Source organism: Diceros bicornis, chromosome 4 (assembly GCF_020826845.1).
Source record: "Diceros bicornis minor isolate mBicDic1 chromosome 4, mDicBic1.mat.cur, whole genome shotgun sequence".
NCBI classification, from domain to species: Eukaryota; Metazoa; Chordata; class Mammalia; order Perissodactyla; family Rhinocerotidae; genus Diceros; species Diceros bicornis.
The window spans coordinates 94,364,331-94,389,306 of record NC_080743.1 but is presented as its reverse complement, the minus strand read 5'-3'; the positions used below and the strand labels follow the sequence as shown (position 1 = coordinate 94,389,306).

The window sequence follows — 24,976 nt, the reverse complement described above, 5'->3', positions numbered from 1 at the left end:
AAAGACTATTAATCAATTTAGAAGGGAAACATAAGGTTGCGAAATGAGAAACTGGATGCAGCAAGGAATTGACAGGCCAGAGAAAGGTCTGGTATTTTAAAAAAGGATATGAGAGATAATGAGCAGAGAACAAAATCAGCAAGAGAGCATTAAAAAAATGAGTTAACATAATACTGGTATTAGCAGAAGTAGAACAACCGAGCTCTATGAGATCATCCTCCCACCATCCTCGACCTTAGTAAACTTGACTGAGCTCAGCAAGGGCCCTTCTTCTAAGACAGATGTTAAGAACATGTAAATGCTCCAAGAGAGAGTAGCCGAGGAGCAAGGTGAGCTTCACCAGCATGTGACAAGAGCAGTCACACTGGGCGCTCTCAGAAGGGCACTGGACTTGGTTAAGAACTCTGCTGCTGTCTTGAAACTCTTAATAACTTTATCTCTGAACTTGTATTTTGTGAGTGAAGTCTGACAGGACTGTGGCGCACGCAGTGAGCAGAGGAGATCCATGCACGCCCGCGTCCCCCGTGCCTTGCCGTGCATTTGCATGGAGCATTCATGACTGCTACCTGGCTTCCACAACACACTTGATTTGTACTTGCTTTGAATCTCACCAAACTCCCAGGATGGTGGGCTCTGCAGAATTCTGGGCTTGTGTCCCATATCAGCACATCTCCAGCAGCAGGGTGCTGACAGCCCCAAGGAGCTACACTTTCCATTAGAACCAGACCTTGCTTCCAGCGCAGAAAGAAGGTAATGAATTCAAAGAAACAAGAAGGACCTAGCATACCCTTCCTTTCTTGTAACTTCCCTGTGTGAGCCAAGCACTGATGATGATGTAGAAGGGAAAAACGGGGCAACTCACAGTTCCTTTTCCTTTCAGTCCCTCCTTACTCATCATCAGGTTGCGAGTGTTGGTAGAATGTGCACATATCAAGAAGTAAAATAAAAATTTTTGTGCATCGTTTCCACTGTTCTGATAAGAATGAAACACGCATTTACGAGTTACAAAATACAAATCGTGTAATTTTGCTGATTCTACACAAAGATAAAAGCTCTTATAATTTGCATTTAAAACTGGCATTGCAGGGGCCAGGCTGGTGGCGTAGCAGTTAAGTTCGTGCCCTCCGCTTTGGTGGCCCAGGGTTCGCAGGTTCGGATCCTGGGTGCGGACCTATGGACCACTTATCAAGCCACGCTGTGGCAGGTACCCCACATATAAAGCATAGGAAGATGGGCACGGATGTTAGCCCAGGGCCAATTTTCCTCAGCAAAAAGGAGGAGGACTGGCAACGGATGTTAGCTCAGGGCTAATCTTCCTCAAAAAAAAAAAAAAAAAAGAAAATCACAATTAAAACTGGCATTGTATAATATAAGAAGCATGGCAAGATTCATTCTGACAATTAAAAATTTAAACTATTCTTTACCTAGAATGATAATTACCCCTACTATGCTTTTAAAAAATTACTTTTTTTGATTTTGGTAGAATACACATAACAAAATTTACCGTCTTAACCATTTTTAATTGTATAGTTTAGTTCACATTGTTATGCAACCATCACCACCATCCATCTCCAGAACTCAAAAGTCTTGCAAAACTGAAATTCTGTACTCATTAAACAATAACATCCATTCTCCCCTCTTTCTAGTCGCTGGCAATCACCATTCTGCTTTGTCTCTATGAATTTTACTACTCTAAGTACCTCATATAAATAGAATCATACAATCTCTCTTCTTTTGTGTCTTATTTTTCTTTTGTGGCTTATTTCACTTAACATAATGTTCCCAAGGTTCAGCCATGTTGTAGCATATGACAAGATTTCCTTCCTTTTTAAAAAAGCTCGATAATGTGCCATTGTATGTATATGCCACATTTTGTTTATCCATTCATCTGTCAATGGACAGTTGGCTTGCTTCCATCTCTTGGCTACTGTGAATATGGGTGCTGCTATGAACATGGGTGTACCAACATTGGTTCAAGTCTCTGCCTTCAATTCTTTTGGGTATATACCCAGGAGTGGAACTGCTGGATTGTATGGTAATTCTGTTTTTAATTTTTTGAGAAATCACCATACTGTTTTTCATAGCTACTGCAGCATTTTACATTCCCACCAACAGGACACAAGTGTTCCAATTTCTCCACATCCTGGCCAACACTTTTTATTTTCTCTTTTTTTGATAGTAGCTACTAATGGGTGTAAGGTGGTATCTCATTGTGGTTTTGATTTGCATTTCCCTAATGGTTACTGAAGTTGACTCTAGTATGCTTTATAACTAATAAAAATACTTTCAAAGGAAAAAGCTTTATATATTAGTACTTTAATGTCACTTTCTCCCTGCGTTTTGAACAAGTTGCCCCATATTTTCATTTTGCATTGGGTTCTGGAAATTATGTAGTCAGTTCTGCTGATGCAAAAGAAGGAATAACTGAGACTGGGTATGACTTAATAATCTGAGCTTATGATACTTCTTTGCAAGGACATATTGATGACCTGTTGCCCATCTCTCTTGACTAAGGAAATAGAGAAAATAGTGGAAGTTTTAGAGATTTATTTATAAAGGAAAACTGCCTAGAGCAAGGTGATGCAGCTTGACGTACAGGATCCGGTGACTGGTTTCACTTTGCATCTCAGCCACTTCAGCTGTCACACATCACCTGTGCAAGTGCTGGGCAGATGGTTAACTCTCTCTCTGAGCCTGATGGCCAGTCACGGAGGTGGGGGCAGATCCCAAGATGAGCCAGCATTATCTTGTAAGGCACTTGCCTCATTTGAGGCCACTGCATAGCTTCCAAGCAAGCAGGAATGAAGGAGAAACGAGTTCTATCTTTTGATAAATAAATGAAAAGCAACAGGATATACTGGAGTATATGAGGAAGCCATTTGGTTTAAAACTAATTTGGCCTGACCTTGTTTTTCCAAAAGGGCCTGACGTGGTCTGTTGAGCATGCGCTGTACATCTCCTTTAAACATTTACTATATCCCAAAGACAAGAATGATGCCCTTAAAGATAGGGCTATAACTTCCCCCACACTGGCATTTCTTTAAGGATAAGCACCTCTACACATCTCTTCCTGGGAACTAAGGATTAATTACTGACCTGCTATGCCCACCTTGTGACCAGTGACCTGCTGACCAGTTATCTGCTGTGCCAGCTAAGCATCGTCACAATTGTAAATGGGACATCCCGTCATATGTGATGTATGCTCTTTGTTCCAAGACGGTGTATAATCACTCTGTACACCCCACTTCTTTGGTGCCCTTCCTTCCTTGAGGAAGGAAGGCCCCAGGCTAGTCCTCAGATCTGGCTCATAATAAACTCACCTCAATTTTGATTTATAGATTGCTTATGGATTATTTGCATTGACACTTTCAACAAGGAGGACTGGGCCACTTCTGCAGGCCCAGAAAGGTCTGGGGATCTGAAGATTCAAGATTCTCAAGAGCATCTACGCAGATATCCCCATCCCAAGGCTAGGTCCTATCCCTTCCCCACTAGGATCCTGACTTTGGCATGGGAGACTTGCCTAGGCTGAGAATTGATCCTTCTTTGAAGTTCTGCTGCTCTTATGGTTAAGTTCTGGGCCTGGTCCTCAGCTCTCTCTGCTCTTTAGCTCCAGGACATGAGAGTCTCTTTAAATAGAGACCCTCCTCTTCCGAGGAGACTCTCCGATTCTCACATTTTGCTTAAAATTCATGATTGATTGCCCTACACCTGTTTTCCTTTTTCAAAGCTATAAACGGTGTTTAGCAGTGGGCACTCCATTCCCAAGTCCTTATAATTACTATAGCCCCTGCTCCTCTCAGATGCCAAAGACACTGCATGAATTTATGCATCCCCTTCCACCTGTATCCCTCCCACCTCACCAGAGGTGAATGTTAGCAATTGTACTGCTACTGTATGTAAGGAAGTATCAATATCAGCACCCCACCTACCACCGGTGATGAGATCCGTATTGCCCTCCAGTCAGTGGGTGATCTATCTCCAGAATCCCAGCCTTAGAATCTGTTTTCTAGGACCACTCTTATTAACCATCTTAGTTGGGTTCCTTAGGAACAGCCAGACACAGGGATTCAGGCCCGTTTGTTTTGTTCAGGGAGTGTTTTCAGGAGAAAATCTCCAACGGACTAAGGGATGGAGGAAAAGGGGAAATGGCCAAACATGGATGTGGTCTCAGGTAAAGTCTAGTCTTGGCCGATCCAAGGGTGTGTCTGTGTGGCCTCCAAAGCATACATCACAACATAGAGTCGTCCCATATTGAGACACGAGGTCAGCCTTTTGAACTCAGTATCAGTCAGTCACTGACTCCAGGGTACCCTTAGGGGTGGGGCATAACCTCCAGGCAAGGTGGCTCCCAGGGGCTTAGGGCAGCCCTCATTCACAATAGCTGAGGAGTGGGACCTGGGCATCGGATGCACTTTCCACCCTGCTTTAGGATGGTGGCCAGGATGGACTACATCACTGGGATTCCTCACTCTCTGGTTTCTAGTTGGGTTAAAAAAACGGAAGCCCCAGCACCAGACCATGTGGAAAAAGAGAACGCGCTCAGGGTTTTCATGCACTGGGCTTCCTCCCTGTAGGATCGCCAAGGGCTGGCTGCGTCCCTTCACTAAATTCCAGATCGCCCTGTCCACCTGACTTTGTCCTTCCAGGTTTTGGTCACCTCTCCTTTCCCTCATCCCTTCAAACCCAGGTGCAGCACTATCCCTTGTAGTTTAAGTCCTATCCACACCTTTGTTAATAATTTATTAAACACTCCTTGAATTATTTTGAGCGTGCTGTGACCCGTGGAGACCCTCGGTGCCACACCAGCAGCAACTGAGGGGATCAAGGAAGATAAGAAGTTTAGCTTTCACTGTAAGTATACTGAGAACCCATCAAAGGGTTTTAAGCAGAAGAGTGTAATGATCTCATTTTTTTTTTAAATTCTCAATTTTGATTTCTCTCTTAGCTGCCTGTACCACATAAGCTTTTCCGCAATTGAGACCCAGGGATTTTATGCTGAGAAATTTCTCCTAGATTGTATCAACAGGTTGTGAATTGAGCAGAGTTTTTGGTGACAGAACACCAAAAACTCTTATTTTTCTTTCATATACTCTACTGGAAAAGCAGGATGGATTAAATCAGGTAATCAGCCAGATGTTATTTACATAAGCTATGCTTTGAAGTTAAGGCAACAGGTGACTCATATTGAATAAGCCAAAGTGCTTAATTTTGTTTTCTATGAAATAGTTTATTTTCCTGTTTACTATGGAGGGGCTACAAATACATATCTGATGGGAACACAAAGGACTAAACTTTGCAACGCGTGTAAAAACGGTTATGAAGAATCGAGAAGCTAGAGAACAGGGCACACGACATTTACATTGCTCATCTCCCACCGTACATCTTAGAACATCAAAGGCACTTATCAAATGGTTAAATAAAGAAGGGTGGAAATTAAAACAATGACACCCAAGGCTAAATAAAGTGCTTGAATTTTCTTTTTTTTTTGTGAGGAAGATCAGCCCTGAGCTAACATCTGCCAATCCTCCTCTTTTTGCTGAGGAAGACCGGCCCTGGGCTAACATCCGTGCCCATCTTCCCCCACTTTATATGGGATGCCACCACAGCATGGCTTGCCAAGCAGTGCATCAGTGCGCGCCCGGGATCCGAACTGGCGAACCTTGGGCCACCACAGCGGATCACGCTCACTTAACTGCTTGCGCCACAGGGCCGGCCCCTTGAATTTTCTCACAGTTTGATTTCTGACTTTTTATTGACTAAAATATCTGATTTATGAGATTTACTTTGTAGCCTTGAAAATTTAATAATTTGATTTCAACACCTCTTCAAATGAAAAGAACCTAATGGAATACCGTAAAATCAGAATTTCCCTATATCCAATTATTATCAAAGAGCATCAACTACCGTCTCCTGGTCAAGGCCAAAGGCCCACTATCGCGTCAATCCTGTCATCTCGGCAGTGAGGACCAGAGAAGTCATTCTCACTTAGATACTAGCCCACAGCGGTCTTCGTGATTTCCCAGGCACATTCATCTAGCAAGTGGCAGGTAGACAGCATTGTGCTGGGTGCTGAGGAGACACAGGAACACGGTGCACGCTGTGCTTTCACAAGCTTACATTTATCCCCTTTAATTGGGTCAGTCATGCTTTCCTTTCAATTCCTACTGACTTGTTCCAGGCAGCTTCTTAGAATATGTCAGGAGCTGGAATAAAAAAGTTTGTGTCCCCTATCCCTTATTCTACTTTATTTCCAGAAAGAGTCAAGAGTAAGACCAACACCAAACCTATAAAGAAGGCCCAGGCCCTACACTGGTCTAAGGGGTGGTTCCATTTGTCTACAACAAGGAAAAAACAGTTGATAAATCAAAGTAGAGCACCTTTCAGCTCTTATGACCCAGGGTCTTTACATTGCTCTGTGGCAACTTCTTGCACAAATACGAGCACTGCACAGCATTCTAAAACAAACGTGTAAACGCTGAGGATTGATTCATGCTTACTCCCCGCTCACAGAAAAATAAAACTGACTCCAATCACGCTTCCCTGTGAAAACACAAAATTAGACTAATAGAACAGTCAGTTATCCTTGACTTAGTAATACTCTGACTCAATACAATTAAGGACATCTTCTAATGGCATTCATGAGAAAACAATTTCTTGCATATTTCCTAATCACAGTGTATACAATACAGATGTAGATGAAGCGTCAGTGTGGGCAACAATGCTGACAGGGCAGGTAGCATGTTTAAGGGTATACTGACAACGAGAAATTTCAATTTCTTTTTATCCTTGCCTCCTCAACCTGTACACGTATAATCATTTTCAGGATATCCACATGTACATAGAACTGAAAGATGCCAATTTTTGTTCTCAAAAATGAAGTTATAATTCTCTAATGCAGAGTGATTGCACAGGAAGACATAATAATAAGCAATCCACAGGAGAGCTAACACAAGGTATTCCTGTATCTGCTGTGTACTTAATTATCCTTCCTCCATTTTAGATAATGTTCTGTTTTCAATATTGAACCTTCCTTTAATCAAGAAATCCCCAAGTTTATAAAATCTGAGGGCAATTTCCAGTGGGCTTTATCAGGACGGAGGAGCGAAAAGACCACAGGTATTACTGGGTTATAATCAGAAGAAGGAGCTAATTCATCAGTATTATAATCACGAGATTGCTGCAGGGCAATAGGCTTCAGTAGTGAAACATAATTCAGAGGGTATGTTTCGGGCAGGATAGAAACAGTGACCTGATTTCACTGGGTATCGAATAGTATTTACAAAGCTACTTGAATTTTTCTGTAGATCTTCATTGTTGTTAAATAATGATAGGTTTGATGGTGGTAAAACTTCATTTTTCAAGTGCAGGATGATCTGAGCTGAATGAGAAAAAGAATGATTAAGGGAGGGAAGGAAGGTAGGCCTGGCATCAGTTTGAACAACATATTTTTCTTCTGTTTTTGATTTTAAGAAGGTTCATGTCTCCAAGGTTACCACAGTAAAGTCATAAACATGCCAGCCATTTTAAGGGTCTCGGGATTAATCAAGACCAAGAAGGAAGAAATGATAAACCGTGAACCAAGACACCACTAGGACAAAGCTCTAACAGAGTGACATGTCCACCACCAGTGTTCTCAGCAGCAACATATTTAAATACAAAGAGAACTATATATATACACTATTGTCATATAAATATTTCCTTTATTTTTTTATGGTTAAAATTTTAAAAAATAATTTTAAAATTTTTTTATTTTTATTTTTCTTTAAAAGTAGCATACTTCGTTAAATGCAACACTGGAAATATGGATTCTTTTTGAGAAATAATCTTCTTGAGAAATAATCTTGAGAAATAAATAATCAGCTTCACTGAAAGATATCATGGAGAAACCAGATTTCTATACCAACTAATGGAAAATTAACCACTGATGAATCCAGTTCCAATCCCAAATAAAGGACATGCACGCATATGTTAGGACTGATTCTGTTCACTTGATTAAAAGATTTCCAATCCTAAACTATATTAGCCACTGAAATTCTAAAAACACTAATTTTCCTGGGTATCTTATTTTGTCAAAGGATTTAGTTATTTACATTAATTGACGTTTACAAAGAGTGGAGAGACCAGAGACAACACTCCATCGTATGTGAGACCTTTTTCTCTTTTTAAATGTTCTTAGTGGGCTATAAAATTTAGCAATTATATTTAGATCTTCATAACTTGCAGCTGTCTTGAGTATCTCTTAATCTGCTTTCTCCCTTCCAATTTCTTTCCATTCTAAACAGAACATTTTTGCCTCTTAGTACTAATCCTGTAGAATTAAAAAAAAAAAAAATCTGTTTTATACATTTTGAATTAAAATGACCAAAGAAATAAAACCTATACAGAATCTTTTTTTTCCTATTTAAATACTGGTATTTTCTATTAACCCTATCTCAAATTTAGAGTAATATACATATATTGCTAAAATGTCCATGTGCACAAGTTTCTGTAGAACCTCCAATTTTATTGTAAAGCTTCCTCCTCACATACATTAGAAGACTGTATTTTCACTCTGACTTGTTTAAACAACATGAGGAGGTTGGCGCATTTTAAAGTTATCAACACATTTTGTTATAAAAACAGATGGACGTTAATGGTGACCCTAGCATTTCGTTACTGACTGACTGATGATTACCTAGGCTCCTGAGTTTTTATACTCATTGTTGGCTAATTTGATACTTGATTGTACAACATGCATCTCCCAGGGGATGATCAGGGAATGCAAAAACAGCAAATTCTAAGCAGATGATTTTGCTACTTCTAGCATTTCTGGTAAAAGGGCTAGTTGAAGTTAAAGAGGAAAGCTGTTAACGAAAATAAAGTTAGGGAATGGTTACCTGTGGATTTCATTTACTCCCATTAGGACTGGTCCCTCTTTTTGGAGGCTAACTGAAAACAGACTGGACCATGACTTGTAGCTATATGTTGGTCATTTTCAAACACTCCAATGACATTCTCCAATAATTTTATTATCTCCAGTTTTATGGTGTCATACTATGCTTTTCACACTGTTTAAATTCCCCATTTCCATAATCCAAATGCCTAAAAATTACTACACATTCCCTTATACAGTCAAAAATAGGTTTACTGGAACGTTTTCAGTTACAGCTGAAGGCAGCAACATTTCCAACATTTAGTTTTTGTTAAACCCATAAACATGTGGAAACTGCTTGCAAAGCAACTGTAATGTGAGAAGAATCTTGCAAATACTGACGGAATGGTTATGCATCTCTTTAAACATAACGATTTGGTGGCGCTCTACACAGGCTTCCTGACCACCTGCCCGACCCCCACCTTGACGCAACAACGCAAGTCCTTATGCCACTAAAACAACAGTAGGAAATATCGTTATCAGTGCTTAAGTATATACACAAATAATGAACAGGCAAGTATCTAGTTTCAAATTAGATCCTTGGAATATGGCAAAATAGAGGCTGGTTATCTTTGCCTTAAACATAATTATTAAAAGCACATTTTGTTAGAAGGGAAGAAGATAATTGGACATTCTCAGTGTTCCAATTTGAAGTGATACTTGCCTCAGTTGCTTGAAAAAAGAAGTTTTGAAAGTTATATACATAGGTTTCATTTAAATTATGCAGCAATCTTTTATTATTATTGTCCCAGATTTTGTTTAATGAAGATCTCTGTCATCAAATCAAGTACGGTATTTCACAACTATAAGAACTGCAAGAGAAAAAAATGAAAAAGGAACATAAAAATCAGATTCATATGCTGTGTTAGAAACAATATTCCTAAATGTAGCTGTGTCCACTTTTGTAAACAGGTAATGAGGACTGAACTTTTATCTGAGATGACAGATCTCATGGGAATGGAGAAGTAAAAATATCATAAAACAACCTAAATGTCTAACACTGGCATTTTGATGGAATAGATTATGTCATAACCACAGCATACAGCTGCTAAAATATTTTTAAAATATTTAACATGGGAAAATATTTACAATATATTTATTAGAAAGTGTATATGATCTTAGTTTTTGAAAAACATGTTTATATATTAATAGGAAAAGACCTGAAGTATATATAATAGTTATAACAGTAGCTATCTCTGTGTGGTAAGATTACAGTTGAATTTTATTTGCTTCTTTATGCTATTCCACATTTTCCAAATTGTCCACCATATATATGGTTGATTCTTGGTATTTGCAGTAGTTATGTTCTATAAAGTCACCACAAACGTTGAATTAGTGAATACTAGCCATGCTCCTAGGGGAAATACAGGGTTAAATTCCTGCGTGCCTCTGGCTACAGCATTTTTGTCAACCAATCAATACATTATCTTGTTTTATATGAGTTTCTGTTTAGAGAGACCTTATTTAATATATATCATTGATTCATTAACATTGAACTCACAGCCAACAGCACTATAATTCATGCCTAAATGAAGTTTATCTAACATGTATATTCTCCGTAAGGCACGTCACAGCCTTCTTGCACTTAGCAACACCAGACACACTTCCACACTGCATTTGGGGGCCATTTTAAACAGTGAAATCCCCAACAAAATGCACAAAAATGTGAGAAACATGGCACTAAATATACTTTGAAGGACACTTGTTTACTTTATGAGAGCAGAAACTAGAAGGCAGAGCATGGTCCCGTCAGACATCGGCTGGGAACGTGCGCATCAGGAGAGCAAATTTTTCACTGCTCTGCACACATCTGCCAATGACTGCGAAAGCACCTCAGGTACTGATTGTGTGGTTATACAGCAATGTCAGCCAGCAGGTGAATTCGCAAAGACAGAATCCACAGATATTGAGGATCAATTCTATTTCTTTGTAACAAAACTTTTTTCTCTTTTAAAAGATTTTGAGTATCGCCACGGAATTTTTCAAATGATTATTTTGAGACACTTTCCAAATCTTCATAAAAGCCCTGTAAACATAGGTAAAGAGGCCTTGGAGAAAAGGAGATATTAAAAATGTTCTGACTTTAAAAATTAAGGAAAAAAGGAAGGACAAGAGTTATGCTTTAATGACTGAAATCAAGCTCAAATCTAAAACAAAAACAAAACAAAAAACAAAACAAATTGTCATCTGGAGAATTTATCTGGATTTGTCCTTCAAATACAATATTATGAAACACAAGCTACCATACCTGAAAGTTAATAATAAATAAAAAATGAGTATTATGGTCTTGGGTGTAATAACCACATTTGGCCTCAATAAATCATTTAGCTTTGCATTTGTGGGGTGGGGATGGGGGGCTGGACAGGAGTTCTCTTTGAGAATCTGATAGAGACTCTCTAGCCATAAAAATGTACATACGCATCTTCACATAAAACCTTACATACAATTTAAGAGCACTTTCAGAGAGCTACAGATTCTAAGTTAAGAGCTCCTGACTCGGGTGAGAAGTCGTTACTCAATCCTGACATTAGTCACAGTAGGTCAACTGAAAATAAATTAAAAAGGGAATTAAAATGAACTCCAAAACAAAGGATACCCCCTACATTAGTAATCCAGTAAATACTTACTGATAATCACTAACAAAAGGATAACAGCAACCAAAGCCATGATGGCTTTTATCTACAACACACAAAAAGGCATAAGAAACATATTAATGTTTGACTTGTTAATCAAGGCAAGACTATCTGTTGTGCTATTTATTCACATTATACTAATTCATCAACGAACAGGCTCATCCCTGGAAAGGTTTTCAAATTTTTTCTCATATGAACTTGCTGGCTATTTGTATCTTTTTATAAATAATCAGAATTCCCCAAATTCGTGGGTTTTTCCTTGCCTGGATTTTATGGTTCAAGGCTGTACTGCACAGTCAACAATAATAATCAAAGTCTTCCTGGGCCTGGACTTTTTATCTACGATTTCTCATGCTTATTTCTAATAAGAGACCAGGAAAAGTACAATATTTTAGCAACTCTGTTCAGAAGTGTCAGGGTATGATGAACAACATAGGCATCCAGTACAAATGGTTCAATATATATAGTATAAGGCAGCCTTTTTTATAGCTCTTATTCTCAAAGCATATGAGAATTCTGTTAGTTTTTGATCCCCTTACTTCCTTCTTGGCATTTTTATCTCTACTTTGAGGAATATAATTTAGATTCTTCATGAATAACCTCATTTAACCTAAGTTAAATAATAATAATATTGAATTATTGAATGAATAACCTAAGAGCATTCTGTGTGTTAGTTTCAAAGTTGAGAGGAGAAACCTTAAGATTAGTCCTTTGTCAGATGCTTAATATTTTAAGCTCCCGTCATCTCTCTTTATAAAATTGTCACATTCTTCATTTAATCCTAAAATGCATAAACTATAAGTTGATTTGATTTTCCTGATGAATTCAAATAAAGTCTTGTTTTCATCAAATATTTTTTATAGATAATTGATTCAAGATTGTTCATTCAGAAAAAAAGATACCAAGTTATTATAAACACATGAAACATTCCGATGAGTATCACAAATAGCAACCAGAAGTAGCTAATGAAATGTTTCTAAAATAGAACCACTGGTGCGAGTTTAGTGGCATTACATTCACGACAAGAATAAAGTGACCAAGACAATACATGGAAGCTTTGCAATTTGGACACCAGGTGCCTATCAAAATTACTAATTATGATAACCAAAAAATGTAGAAACAGACTCAGACCAGATGAATATAAGAGGTACATTTTCAGTAGGTGTCTGGGTCCATATTGTACTAAAGTACTTTGGTGAAAAAGTGATCCAGAGAATATATGGAATCTTTGCATCTTTTTTTAACCTGAAAACATTTTTAAAGTAATTTGGAATTTACAGTAGTTTTTCAACTTTACCCAAAACATAACATTAATTTGCCCTGTTAATTTGTGCTAGGCTTAACATTTAGAAGATTTAAATGGAAATATCAATATTAATTTTAAAACACTTCGATAAATAGAGTTTTCTTCCTTGGGTTTCTAACACAGGCCAGGAAATGTTCACAAATCAAAATGCCAGTAATGTATTCATGCATGTCCAAGTGCTCTTGTTCCAAACGACACGGACAAAATCTGTTTATCATTTAACATATAACAGCCTCAGAGCCTCCTAGATACTTAAGAGAGGTGTCAGTAATTGTCCCTCCCCACCCACTGGATAATTTAGTTCACTTATTTATTTTTAAGTCAGGTTTATTGAGATATACTTTACATAGGATAAAATTCACCCTTTTAAAGTTCATTTTGATGGGTTTTGACAAATACATATAGTTGTCAACCACCACCATCACAGTCAAATATAAGATATTTCCATCACTCCCTAAAGTTCCCTCATGTCCTGTTGTAGCCAATCTCCCCCCTCTATCTTTACCCTTTCTGATCTGAACCCCGCCAAAGTACAAAAGGAAAATCTTTAGATATGTCTAAAAAAAGCTAGGCAAAACGTACATTACGATCTTCTTTTTGTAGCTACCTGAATGGGTCATGTGTGCGTAGGGGGAGAAGAAGTGAATGGCTCATGGACCTTTTGTTCTTCCAAACTAGTCTATAGAACAGAAAATTTCTATAGAAATAGAAAATTCAAAGAAAATAGAAAATTTATTCTTTAAAGAATAAAGAATTTAAAATAGCAAGTTTAAATCCTAGACAAGTGGGGCAAGGAAACACGTTTCTCTCCTAAGTTCTATTTCTGAAAGTAAGAGGATTCAACAGGTACAAAGATAAAAATAAGTAAATCCAAGGCAACTCTTGGAAGAAACCCTTAGCATATGTCAAAGTCAAGTTTAGAAAGTTATACTAAACTTGAAAATGAGAGATTAAAAACAATGAGTTTACGTCTAAGATTTTTAACAAAGCCAAAAAGGATACACAGAACCAGGAGAAAAAAGAAAAGATTTGTTCACATGACATGAAATTTGCTACAAAATCTTAAAAGAAACCTTTTCTGTTTAATGATTAGTAGCCATACTTGATTTAAGAAGCAAATTCATTTCTACAAAATATTTTGCAGGGATATATTAGTATATAACAATTCTCATTTTTTTCCCTGTTAAAAATTTCTGTGGAATAATGAGGGAGAGTGGGTTTTTTTTTCTTAGCCCCATTTGCCATAATGGATTTTGACATATAAACTGCTTTTATGTTTTTCCTCTTTCAACAGAAAATTCTATTTTTCTTTAGCTTCCATTCTATCTTTTTCATATCTCTATGTAATGCTATAGGTTGCTCCAAAAAGGTACTAATAGTAAATTATAAGTAAAATTAACATTTCTTACAAGATAAGTCTAGAGGTAGCTAAATTATTAATAAAATGTGGATTATTTTCTATGAAGAAAACATCCTTTTAGGCATTGCTTGATTACTTTAGTTATTTCTGTCCCAAAAGCTATTAATTAATTCAACAAATATTTACTGAGTTCCTACCACGTCCCAGGTTCAGGAAATGCAATAAGCAGGACAGTCGGAGTCCTGTCCCCACAGAGCTTATAATCTAGAGGCTCTTTCTCTTCACGTCTTTGACTACCACTGAAGGTGCTGACCAACCTACCCAATATCTTCTCACTTACTTTGCATCCACGCCACCACATTTGCCTTCGAAGTTGTTTGGATCTGTTGCTAAAAGCAGTTGCATTATCCGATAAGCTTTCTATATCACATAGAGGATGGAGAGAAGGATTAAACGACATAACAGGATTCTTTTATCTAGTCACACAAAGACAAGAAAATATTAATTTCTACTTCTGCAAACTTATTCCCTTTTAAGCATGAAAACAATATCCTCCCTTTCCTCCACCCACAAACTCTGGCATTCTGTACTATAAAAAAAAAAAAGAAAAGAAAAAAGAAAAAAATGGCTTCAGGTCAGTTTGCTCAATCCAATTTTACAATAAGATTAAGAGAGTCTCCCCAGGGCCTCAATGCTTTCAAACAAACTTATGAATTCTGGTAAGAAAATACTCTTTAAAAATTCAAATACTTGGCACATCTATAGAAAAAATTTACAAGTGGAGAAGGTTAGATTCTTAGGAGATACCAAAAGTGACTAATTTTGAAGCAAAACAATATGAATTTTAAAAGGGGTTAAATAAGTTTTTTGGTTAAACAAGTCTGTCCAGGACTAATCAGATATTCAGTCACTCATTATTTAAACAATATTTGACCGCCTAATGGGTACCAAGAACTGTTATAAGAACAGAGACTAACATCTGTCAGTGAAGAAAGGTTACTAAGCTACCACACAAAGCATAAGATGAAAATATCAGATAAGTTTAAAATAAGTGCTGAAAAGAAGTGATTAGACCTCTCCTCCTTGAGATCATAAGAAATACAAAGCACATCAACATAAAAGGACAAAAGAAGAAATAACTCTAACTCTTTAACAATGAATTTTATTTATTTATTTATTTCAAGGATTTTGATTTTTTTGTTGTTGTTGTTGTTGAGGAAGATTCGCCCTGAGATAACATCTGTTGCCAATCTTCCTCTTTTTTTGCTTGAGGAAGATTCACCCTGAGCTAACATCTGTGCCAATCTTCCTCTCTATTTCCTATGTGGGTCACCGTCACAGGATGGCTGACAAGTGGTGTAGGTCCGTGCCCAGGATCTGAACCCGTGAACCTGGGCCACCGAAGTGGAGTGTACCAATCTTTAACCACTATGCCACAGGGCCGGCCCCAACAATGAATTTTAAAATTTTCCTTTCTCAACTGATCAATTAAAGAAATAATGAATGAATTAACAAGATGATTCAAAGCAAAAGCAGCTAAAGTTAAAACATTAAAATCATAAAGTTAAGAACCGAATACCATTTTCCTAAGTCAAGATTCCTGAACTTGGGCTAGAAAAATCGTAGAAGTAAACTATCAAAACATAGATTAATAATACCAAGAAATGTGAAGTATCTGTACCTGATTTGTCCTGTAGTTCATCTAGTCTCTCCCCTCTTTCAATTACCTTTGTAATATTTTCTTGCATGACATCAATAACTTCATCCACCTGATTCTGAACACTAGTTTAAAAAAAAAATTAAAAATGATTTATTCTTCTTTTGAGAATTTTACAATTTTTGAAACTTTCATTAGACATGATAGAAAATAGCAAGTTCTCAGAGAATTATTCAACTATAAAATGTTTAAGTTTAAGGCTTTGTAGCAATGTTCTTCCATTTGTGGGCTTGAGTACTCAGGGAAGTAAAGATAACATGATATAAATAAAAGCAATATTTAACTTAGAGATAGTTTATTTTTAGCCCTGTTTCTGCAAATTCAATGTCCTGTTGAAATGTTCAGTAACTGCAGAATTTAGTCCAATAGCTTGACTCTAATCATCAGTTTCATTTTCTTCTCAATAGGCTGTTGAGGCATCACAGACACCCAGCTACAACACTGATGCTCAGTGGGTAGAACTCTTCACTGCTCATCAGTTTTCTCTTAAACAAACAGTGTTTAAGACACTGGCAACATCTGGGAAAGTTCTGAAGCACCCACAAGGGAGCAAACAGGAACAATTTTTTGTTGTACTTCAAAATGAAAATATGATTTCCTCCTTTATATTGGGCGATGAGGGCCTGTTCTAACCAAATTTCAGACGGTTCGATGAAGATTTAACCTAAATTCGAAAATTTAATAATTGGTTCTCAGCTGCCTGCTCTCACTCAGGAGTTACCTCCAGAGTGCACACAGAAATGTTTAATTATTTTAAGTGTCTAGTTTTCCTCTGTTGCTCCCATCATTACACAAAAAATTACCTTAAATTAATTTAGGAAATAAGTCATGCCAGTGACATATTTGAAAGAAGAAATAAAGTGAACTCATGGTTCTTCTAAATCAACAACTGTTTAAAATGCACCATATAACTACCAACTATATAAATATTAACTATATATATGTTTTAAATAAATAAGGATATGCAATTGTTCTTTCCAGGTGAAGAAGTATATCAGTTACCACTTAGAAAGCTTTTTAAAAATTTTCAAAATACACATGTCCTCTCTGCCCTCTACTCTTACACTATCTCCCAAACTAACCCAGTGAGCTGGGGGTGAGGCATGGACATGGATAATTTTGAAAAAGAGTTCTAGCCCTTCCCTATTTTGGAGCTGTATCTTCAAAAAGTTTGCTTTAAAAACAAAATGAAGGCCCATTTAGACATAGGTGGGTTCAGAAGTATTCTCAGATTCAAGTACCAATTACTATGTTGAGGATAGTCACCTCCCTCCCACATTAAAAGCATTATGTATACCCAGTGATTATCCACACAGGGTTCATCATAGCTCCCTAGAGTTCTCTGCCTCCCACACGATATTCTACTAAAGGATTTAAGACTGAAGCACAACCAAGCTGGGACATGCAGAATTCTCTGCTGTCCAAACAGACCTGAAAGAGCCCCTGAATCCCTAAGATGTCTTGTTGCAACTCCTAATCACGTAAGCAGAGAGCTAAAGAAGTTCATCTTACATAATAACAATGACACAATATTTAAGCAACTAATCAATTTATTCAATAAATAGCTAATGAGAGCTTACTACGTACTGTTCTATGCACTGGGAAAACAATACTGAACAAAACAGACAATAATTCCAGCTCTCATGGAACTTATGTTTGAATGTGCAATGAATGCACTGCATTAACCTTGTGAAACAGCCTGTCTTTATCCCATTACTCTGTTTTATTTACAGTATTTAACACTAAGTGAAAGTATTTATTTAGTTACATGCTTATTTCCTGCTCTCCCCACTGGAAGGTAAGCTTGACCAACACAGAGACCTTGCCTATTCTGTTCACTTTTGTAGCCCCAGTACCTGCAACAGTGCTTGGGGCAGGGTATGCATTTAATAAATATCTGCGGAATAAGTGGACAATCTAGGTATAAGTCCTGCAAAGCACACCCAGCCTGAGACAGAGATATAAGGCAGTGAATGTAGAGGTCTCCCTTTAACTAAAATGGAAGCAGAGCTATTGTTCATCAAGGACCCATCTTGAAATTCCCAAGTAGTTATTTTTCGTCATATGCAAGAGATGATCACAACCTACAGTAAGGTGGTATAGCGGGGTGGGGATGGACAAAATGTACTGCAGCTCCTACACATGACCAGATTATAGCTACGAGGAATATTAATATACCTATACTACATATGATTTTAAAACAAAAACAAAATACTAAAGAAACAGTTATGGTCCCAGAATCCCTACAGGCAAAATACTCCATGGATAAAGGCAGATTAAGTGGAACAGAACCCACATAATTCCAGATTAATTCATACTAGATTATCATAAACCTAGGGGTATTACCCCAACAACATGACACACATGTAATAAATCTCTATGGCTAATGCAAACCACCAAATGCTTTAATTTTGCTACAAAGTGATTAGTAAACTATTGTTACTTTCTCCTTTGCATATTACTATCCACTGGTGTAACACTCTTAATCCAGCTACTGATAACCCTTACTCGATGGAAAATCTCATGATTGTGTTTTTTATATTTCAAGATGTTTTCATGCTCAGAGTACAACTTTTATAGAAGAAAATTACCCACTTATTTACTTCAATATGAAGGATTATTTTTTAAAAAACAAGTGATAACATATTTCCCTGTGGTCTTTCACATTTTCATATCAGTTACAATACTCTGATTTCTATTTGTATTTTATGTTGGTCTTATCCTCATTATTACACTGTAAATGCCTTAAAAGCAGAGACTGTCCCACTCATCTTTTTATTTCTCAGGTCATGTGAAATGTGCCTGGTAGAAAATAGGCATTCAACAAATATATTCTGATCTGAATTAAATATTTCATTCATTCAAAAAACACTTATTAAGGAGTTATCATTATGCTATTCATTGAGGATACCAATGTGAAGGTCATGAGCTCCATCTTTAGAAAGATTACAGTCTAGGGGAAAAACTAGTATCCACGATTATACTACCTTGTGTTAAGTGCCATAATGGGAGGAAACCCATGGTATCAGTCATGCAGCCTAGATGAATCCAGCCTGGACCAGAGATGGCATCAAGACCTGGTGCTGAGTTTTGAGGGTAAAGCTTAGAGTGAACTGGGCAGAGTAAAGAAGGTGGTAGAGGGTGGAAAAGTTCTAGGCTGAGGCAATATATGTAAGAGTTGGGGATATTTCAGGAACCAAGTGATTAACTGGATATGGGTGAAGGCGTTGGAGCAAGAAAAGAGTAGAGGACTTCTAGATTTATAATTTGAGCAACTGAGAGGTAGTAGATGATGGCCATTAACTGAAATAGAAAATTAAGAACTCAAAGGAAAAGCAAGTTTGTGAAGGAGAAGGTGGAGATTTATATAACTTCCATTTAAAGAACAGTCATATGGTAGAAGAAAGGACACGAGAGAGAACATGCACAGGAAAAGATACAGACATGCAGAGAGGAAAAGACATTTCAGCATTTCTTAAATCCTCCTTAGAGTCTGACAGCACTCATGTTCCTGAAATGTCTCTACTCTGATTATCAACAGGGAAGCTGCAGGGTGTTGTGTAGAGAGTCCCAGCTCTGTATTCACAGAGACCTGGGTTTGCAATCCAGCTTTATCACTTACTATGTATGTGGCTTTGCAAGTCACTTTGCAAGCCTCTTGGAGCCTCATATTTTCTCACCTTTAAAATGAAGATGATAATCTCTCACTTGTGAGAATTAGATGTGACAGTGTTTTTAAACACTTAGCACAGTTCCCAAAGCTTAGCATGTGCTTAATGTCAATGTGCTTCCATTAAAAAAAAAAAAAATACATGCTCTGAAACACACTCATCCCTTATTTTGTAAAGAAAATATTTATTTTCATAGTTAACACCTCCATCTTGTGGCCTTTTAAGGTACTGTTGACAAAAGAAGTTTTAAAGTTATGTTGTCTTTTTGCAACTATATATATACATATATATTGCTGTTACATCACAGAACATTCGTTGGGGGGCCTTATAAAGTTAAACTGGTTGGACCAAGACTTCAGTTAGGAGATTTCCTACCCCTAGCAGAGAATGTCTACAATTCACTAGAGCAGCATTTATGATGCTATTATTTAATTTAAAAGCAAAGGAAACATCCCAAAGAGAATCATAAATTTTATATAAGCATGTGAATATTGAAAATCTTTTCCAAAAAAATCTTCCCTAAAAAGTGATTTTGGGTACTTTTTGTAGGATTAATCTGTTATCAACATGCCAATCAAATCCAAACAAAGCAACAATGCTGCTGATCCATGCAGTCAAAAAATACCTGTACGGAAATGTTACAGCAAATTAAGTTGTGATAACAGACCTTAACGAAACTCACCAGTGCTAGCAATTCTGGTACCTACACTAATGCCGGGGATTTGTCCCCAGGCAAGCTGCGTGGCAGGCTGTGCTCCGCCATCTGGGGCACTCACACTTGAGTCATACCCTGCTCAGATAAGCATTCACGAGGTTGTGCCAACAAGGTTTAATCTGTGTGTTCTGATGATTGACTACCTTCTAAGTCTGGCAAGCCTTCAGCTCTAGAGCAAAAACCATTATACGTACTCAATAATCCCTTACTGTTAAATTCTGTGATCACCAAAGTTACTGTCCTAATTTAATATGTACATATACATATCCATGTGTGCGTGCTTGGCACTTACTAACATACATATATACTCTGCAATGTCCCCTCTGTGGAACTGGCAGTGGTTTTGGGGTTCAGCTGGAAAATCATACTCAAAAGACTCATTAGGCCATAGTCAATACCAGGCTCACTCTGCAGAAGGATATCCGACAGGAAAGATAGCATACTGGCAGGACAAAAAAGAGGTGCGTCATCAGTGGAGTCCACCTCTCCAGTGGCAACTTAGGTATAAGAGAACAAGACCGTGTCTATGTGGGTGGATACAGAAGTCACTCTGGCTCAGTGTAGGGGAATGGCTCTGCCATGGCGTCCTGGCAACCTTGAATGCTTTGTGATCCTCCCAGAACATGAGAGGATGAGTGGCTTGTGAGGCCATTTCCCACTCACTTTCCTTTCTCCCCTAGGAGACTATCACGAGACAGCTTCTTATCCCCTCCCAGGTTCTGATGACATATGAGGCTTTCTGCAGGGTATGTCTGCAGACTATAAAACCACTTAGCTGCAGTCTAGAATTGGCTCCTTTGTAACAGGTATACCCCTACTCGTATTGCAGCCACTGGGCCCCTTTTGTTTTGGTATCATCATTTTTGGCATGTAGGACAAGAACCCAGGCAGCTGGCATCTCTGGCTACTCTTCCTTTTACTGTCTATGTAAGTAATAAACTGTGTGAATCTAAGTGGCTCATTGTCTCTTTATTGGCCAAGTCAGAGACTCCCTCTTCTGCTGGCCTTGAAGAAGCAAGTACATGAGTTCTACAGCTGCAAGGAAATGAATTCTGTCAACAGCTACCTGAGCTTGGTCAGGAGCTTCAAATAAGATTGCAGCCCTGGCGACACCTTGATTTCAGGCTTGTAAGACTCTGTGCAGAGGGTCCACCTAAGCAGTGAATGAACTGTGACTCATGGAAAATGTGAGAGGATAAATGTGTTGTTTTAAGCTGCTAAATTCAGAGTAATTTGTTATGCAGCAGAAAATGAAAATATCCTTTTTAGTACTCAAACCAATTTGTTGGTACCTTGGTTCTGTATTTCAGAATCCATTAGCTAGGATTAAGCTACGTGTGAACATATTTCTTCATACCAACAGCTACTCAGCTAAAGCCCAAGTCTCTCACCAATAACTTGATACCCCTTACAGTAACCTTCCCACTATGTGCCATCTACATCCATAATTACGGAAGCAACTATCCCTCCTTAGATCCTGAACCCAGACCATTCTGTTTATCTTCCATAGTTAGTCTTTATAGCTAACTATGGGATACTTTACTGCTCCACCTAATCCTTCTCCACACTTGCCAGGACTCATATCCTTCTAACATTAGATGCATTCACTACAGCATTATCCATCATCTACCACCAACAATATATACAGCAAAAGCTTTAAACCTAAAATTAATTAGCCATAAAACTTAGATCAATATATGAATTAGGATAAGTAATAGATATGAAAAAAGCCTGTAAGTGTATAAAAAAGATACTGTATTCAAAAAACTGAATCTATTGTATTACTTTATCATTCTGAAAATGGGAATCAAGCTATAGATTTAAAACCAAAATAGACCTTGAGATTATGCTAAATAAACGGATTTTACATAAGGTAATTAAGTTAAGAAAAATCAACAACCAGGAATTGCATTTCCTTAGCTGTAATTCAGAGGTGGCTTTGTGAAAATAAAAAGAATTACTGGGTTTTTACAACTCAGTAGTTATATTTAGTCTACGTCAGGGCTCAGCAAATTTTTCTGTAAAGGGCCACGTAGAAATAGATAGTTTAGATTTTGTGAGCCATAAGGTCTCTGTCACAACTACTCAAATCTACTACTGTAGTCCAAAAGCAGCCATAGAGGATAAGAAAACAAACAGGCATGGCTGTGTTCCAATAAAACTTTATTTACAAAAACAGGCAGCAGGCAGATTTGGCTCATACCCCTGGGTCCACACAGAAATATGATAATCATTGAAACAAATGAGTATCACAGGAACTTACTGCTTAATTTTATCATTTCTAGGTCCAAATCTTGGTCCAGATGGTCCCCTTCTGAAAACAAAATACCAAGTACATATTAATAATGAGAGCATTATAAAATAAAAACAGAAAACACATACACATACTCAAGCTGAATTCTAAACATGGATTAGTCATTTTTCATAAGGAACCACATTTCACTGTTATTGTTGGAACTGAATGATATACAATCATGTCTGAGCTTCACTGGTACTTACTGCTGGCCACAATTAACCTAATTCTTCTGAATGTTACAAGGGTTTATATAATATTAAACTCTGAAATACCATAACAAATAAAGTGCCAGTGACTATGAATAGCCTTAGATCAATTATAGAACACTAAAAGTACAATTTGTCTTGAATTTAAGCTATGATGAAATGCTGATTGCCAGGGATGGATATAGAGAAAAATCCATAACACTACAATTTTTTAAGTATCGGACGATTTGCCCTGAACTAACATCTGTGCCAATCTTCTTCTATTTTTGTCTGTGGGTCACTGCCACAGCATGGCCGCCGCCAAGTGGTAAAGGTCTGTGCCCAGGAACTGAATCCAGGCCGCCAAAGCAGAGTGTGTTGAACTTAACCACTAGGCCACGGGGCTGGCCCCTTAAGTACATTTTTCGATTACTCATCTTAAACTTAGCAATATAGATAAAGGGAAATGCAAGAGTCTACGAAAACATCAACATTTCTCAAGTTATTATTTCTCTGTTATAGACGAGTGTTGTATCACTTTAACCAAGCTATTTTAATATTCCGGAAATAAAAACTTTTAGATATTTTAAGTAATTATCATTATTCTGATGATAGAGAATAAAGTATAAAACACAAAACTCAAAAGAAAATAGGTTCTGTACCAATTAAACACTAACTCTCCATTCCTCCCTCCTCCCAATCCCTGGCAATCTCCATTCTACTTTATGTCTCTACGAATTTCACTACTATAGGTATCACTACTATAGGTATCTTGTATAAGTGGAATCATGTAAAATTTATCCTTTTGTGACCAGCTTCTTTCACTTAGCACAATGTCTTCAAGATTCATCCATGTTGTAACATGAGTCAGAATTTTCTTCATTTTTAAGACTGAGTAATATTCCATTGTATGTACATATCACATTTTGTTTATCCATTCGTCTGTTCATGGACACTTGGGTTGCTTACACCTTTTGGCTATTGTGAATATTACTCCTATGAACATGGATGTTGATTAATTTTTAAATATTATTTTAAGAACTTTATTTGGTTTCCTTTCAGCACACAGAACCACAGTGTGTAGAAGCTGCATCCTGAACAAGTAAGCTGGTTTTGCTGTCGGGCCCTTTGGAAGATGTATAGCATTATTTGGGAGTGAACTTTCAGTGGCACGTTGCTGGTCTGAAGAGTTAGTGTTTCTTACAAGGGTATCTAACTTACATTCAGGTAATCACTTATTTAACCAAAGCATCTGGCCTTCTTTTCAATATTGAGTTCCTTCTTGACAGGTAGCTATTGGTCTAGTTTAAGGCTTCTCACCATAATTGGCACTGTGAGCAGTTAGCTTTGTGACTCTACGGAAATTCTGTCACCTGTAGGAAATTATCTTTCCACTTCATCTGACCTTCCTGCCAAAAACGATACTATTTCTTGTTATTGGATTTGCTTTCTATCCTGTAGGCTCTTTTGTCCATTGCTTCATGGCTGTCAATTACTTTTTATAAACTGGTTTTATCTGAGGGAAAAAGAAGCCTCTAAAAAAAACTTCATAACATTATAACAAAGAGGGAGGTCAATGCTTCCTCTCAGGCATATCCCTCTACATCCATCTCCGGAGAAAACTCCTGCAACAATATGTCATCCTTCCTGAGTTTGCAAAGATAAACCTAGGCCGGTATGAGAGCCCCTTCTAATCATAACTGCAAAGGACTGATCAGGTCAATTAACTTTGACAAAGTATTAAGGCAATTCAATGGGGAAAGGATAATCTTTTCATCAAATAGTGGGGGAACAATTGGATAGCCATATGCCAAAAAAAAAAAAAAAAAAAAAATCCTTTACCCTTACCTCAACCATATATAAAAATTAACTTTAGATTATAGACCTAAATGTAAAAGCCAAAACTATAAAACTCCTAGAAGGAAAACACAGGAGAAAATCTTAGTGACCTTGGGTTTGGCAAAGGTTTCTTAAATAAGCAAAAACAACAAAAGAAAAAAAATTTAATAAACTGATTTCATCAAAATCAAAACTTGTATCTTCAAAAGATAGTGTTATGAAAATGCAAAGATGAAGTTACATACTGGGAGTAAATATTTGTAAAACATATCTGACAAAAACTTGTATCTTGAATATATAAAAAACTCTTACAACTTAAGAAGAAAAATTTAGAATTGCA

At 37.3% G+C, this 24,976-nt stretch overlaps 1 protein-coding gene across 4 annotated transcripts in view; it reads right to left on the bottom strand.

The window, feature by feature from the left end:
* Positions 1-8,990: 8,990 nt before the first annotated feature.
* Positions 8,991-24,976, bottom strand: part of VAMP4 (vesicle associated membrane protein 4) — a 33,412-nt gene continuing 17,426 nt past the window's right edge. For 3 of the 4 annotated variants that reach the window (XM_058540066.1, XM_058540065.1, XM_058540067.1), the window contains exons 4-8: positions 22,580-22,630; positions 15,895-15,995; positions 14,554-14,633; positions 11,542-11,593; positions 8,991-9,726 (exon numbers count right to left, since the gene is read on the bottom strand). In XM_058540066.1, coding sequence (XP_058396049.1) covers positions 9,698-9,726; positions 11,542-11,593; positions 14,554-14,633; positions 15,895-15,995; positions 22,580-22,630 — 313 coding nt within the window. In that variant the 3' untranslated portion in view covers positions 8,991-9,697. The remainder of the gene's footprint in view (positions 9,727-11,541; positions 11,594-14,553; positions 14,634-15,894; positions 15,996-22,579; positions 22,631-24,976) is intronic. The other variant, XM_058540068.1, reaches the window with a different exon arrangement.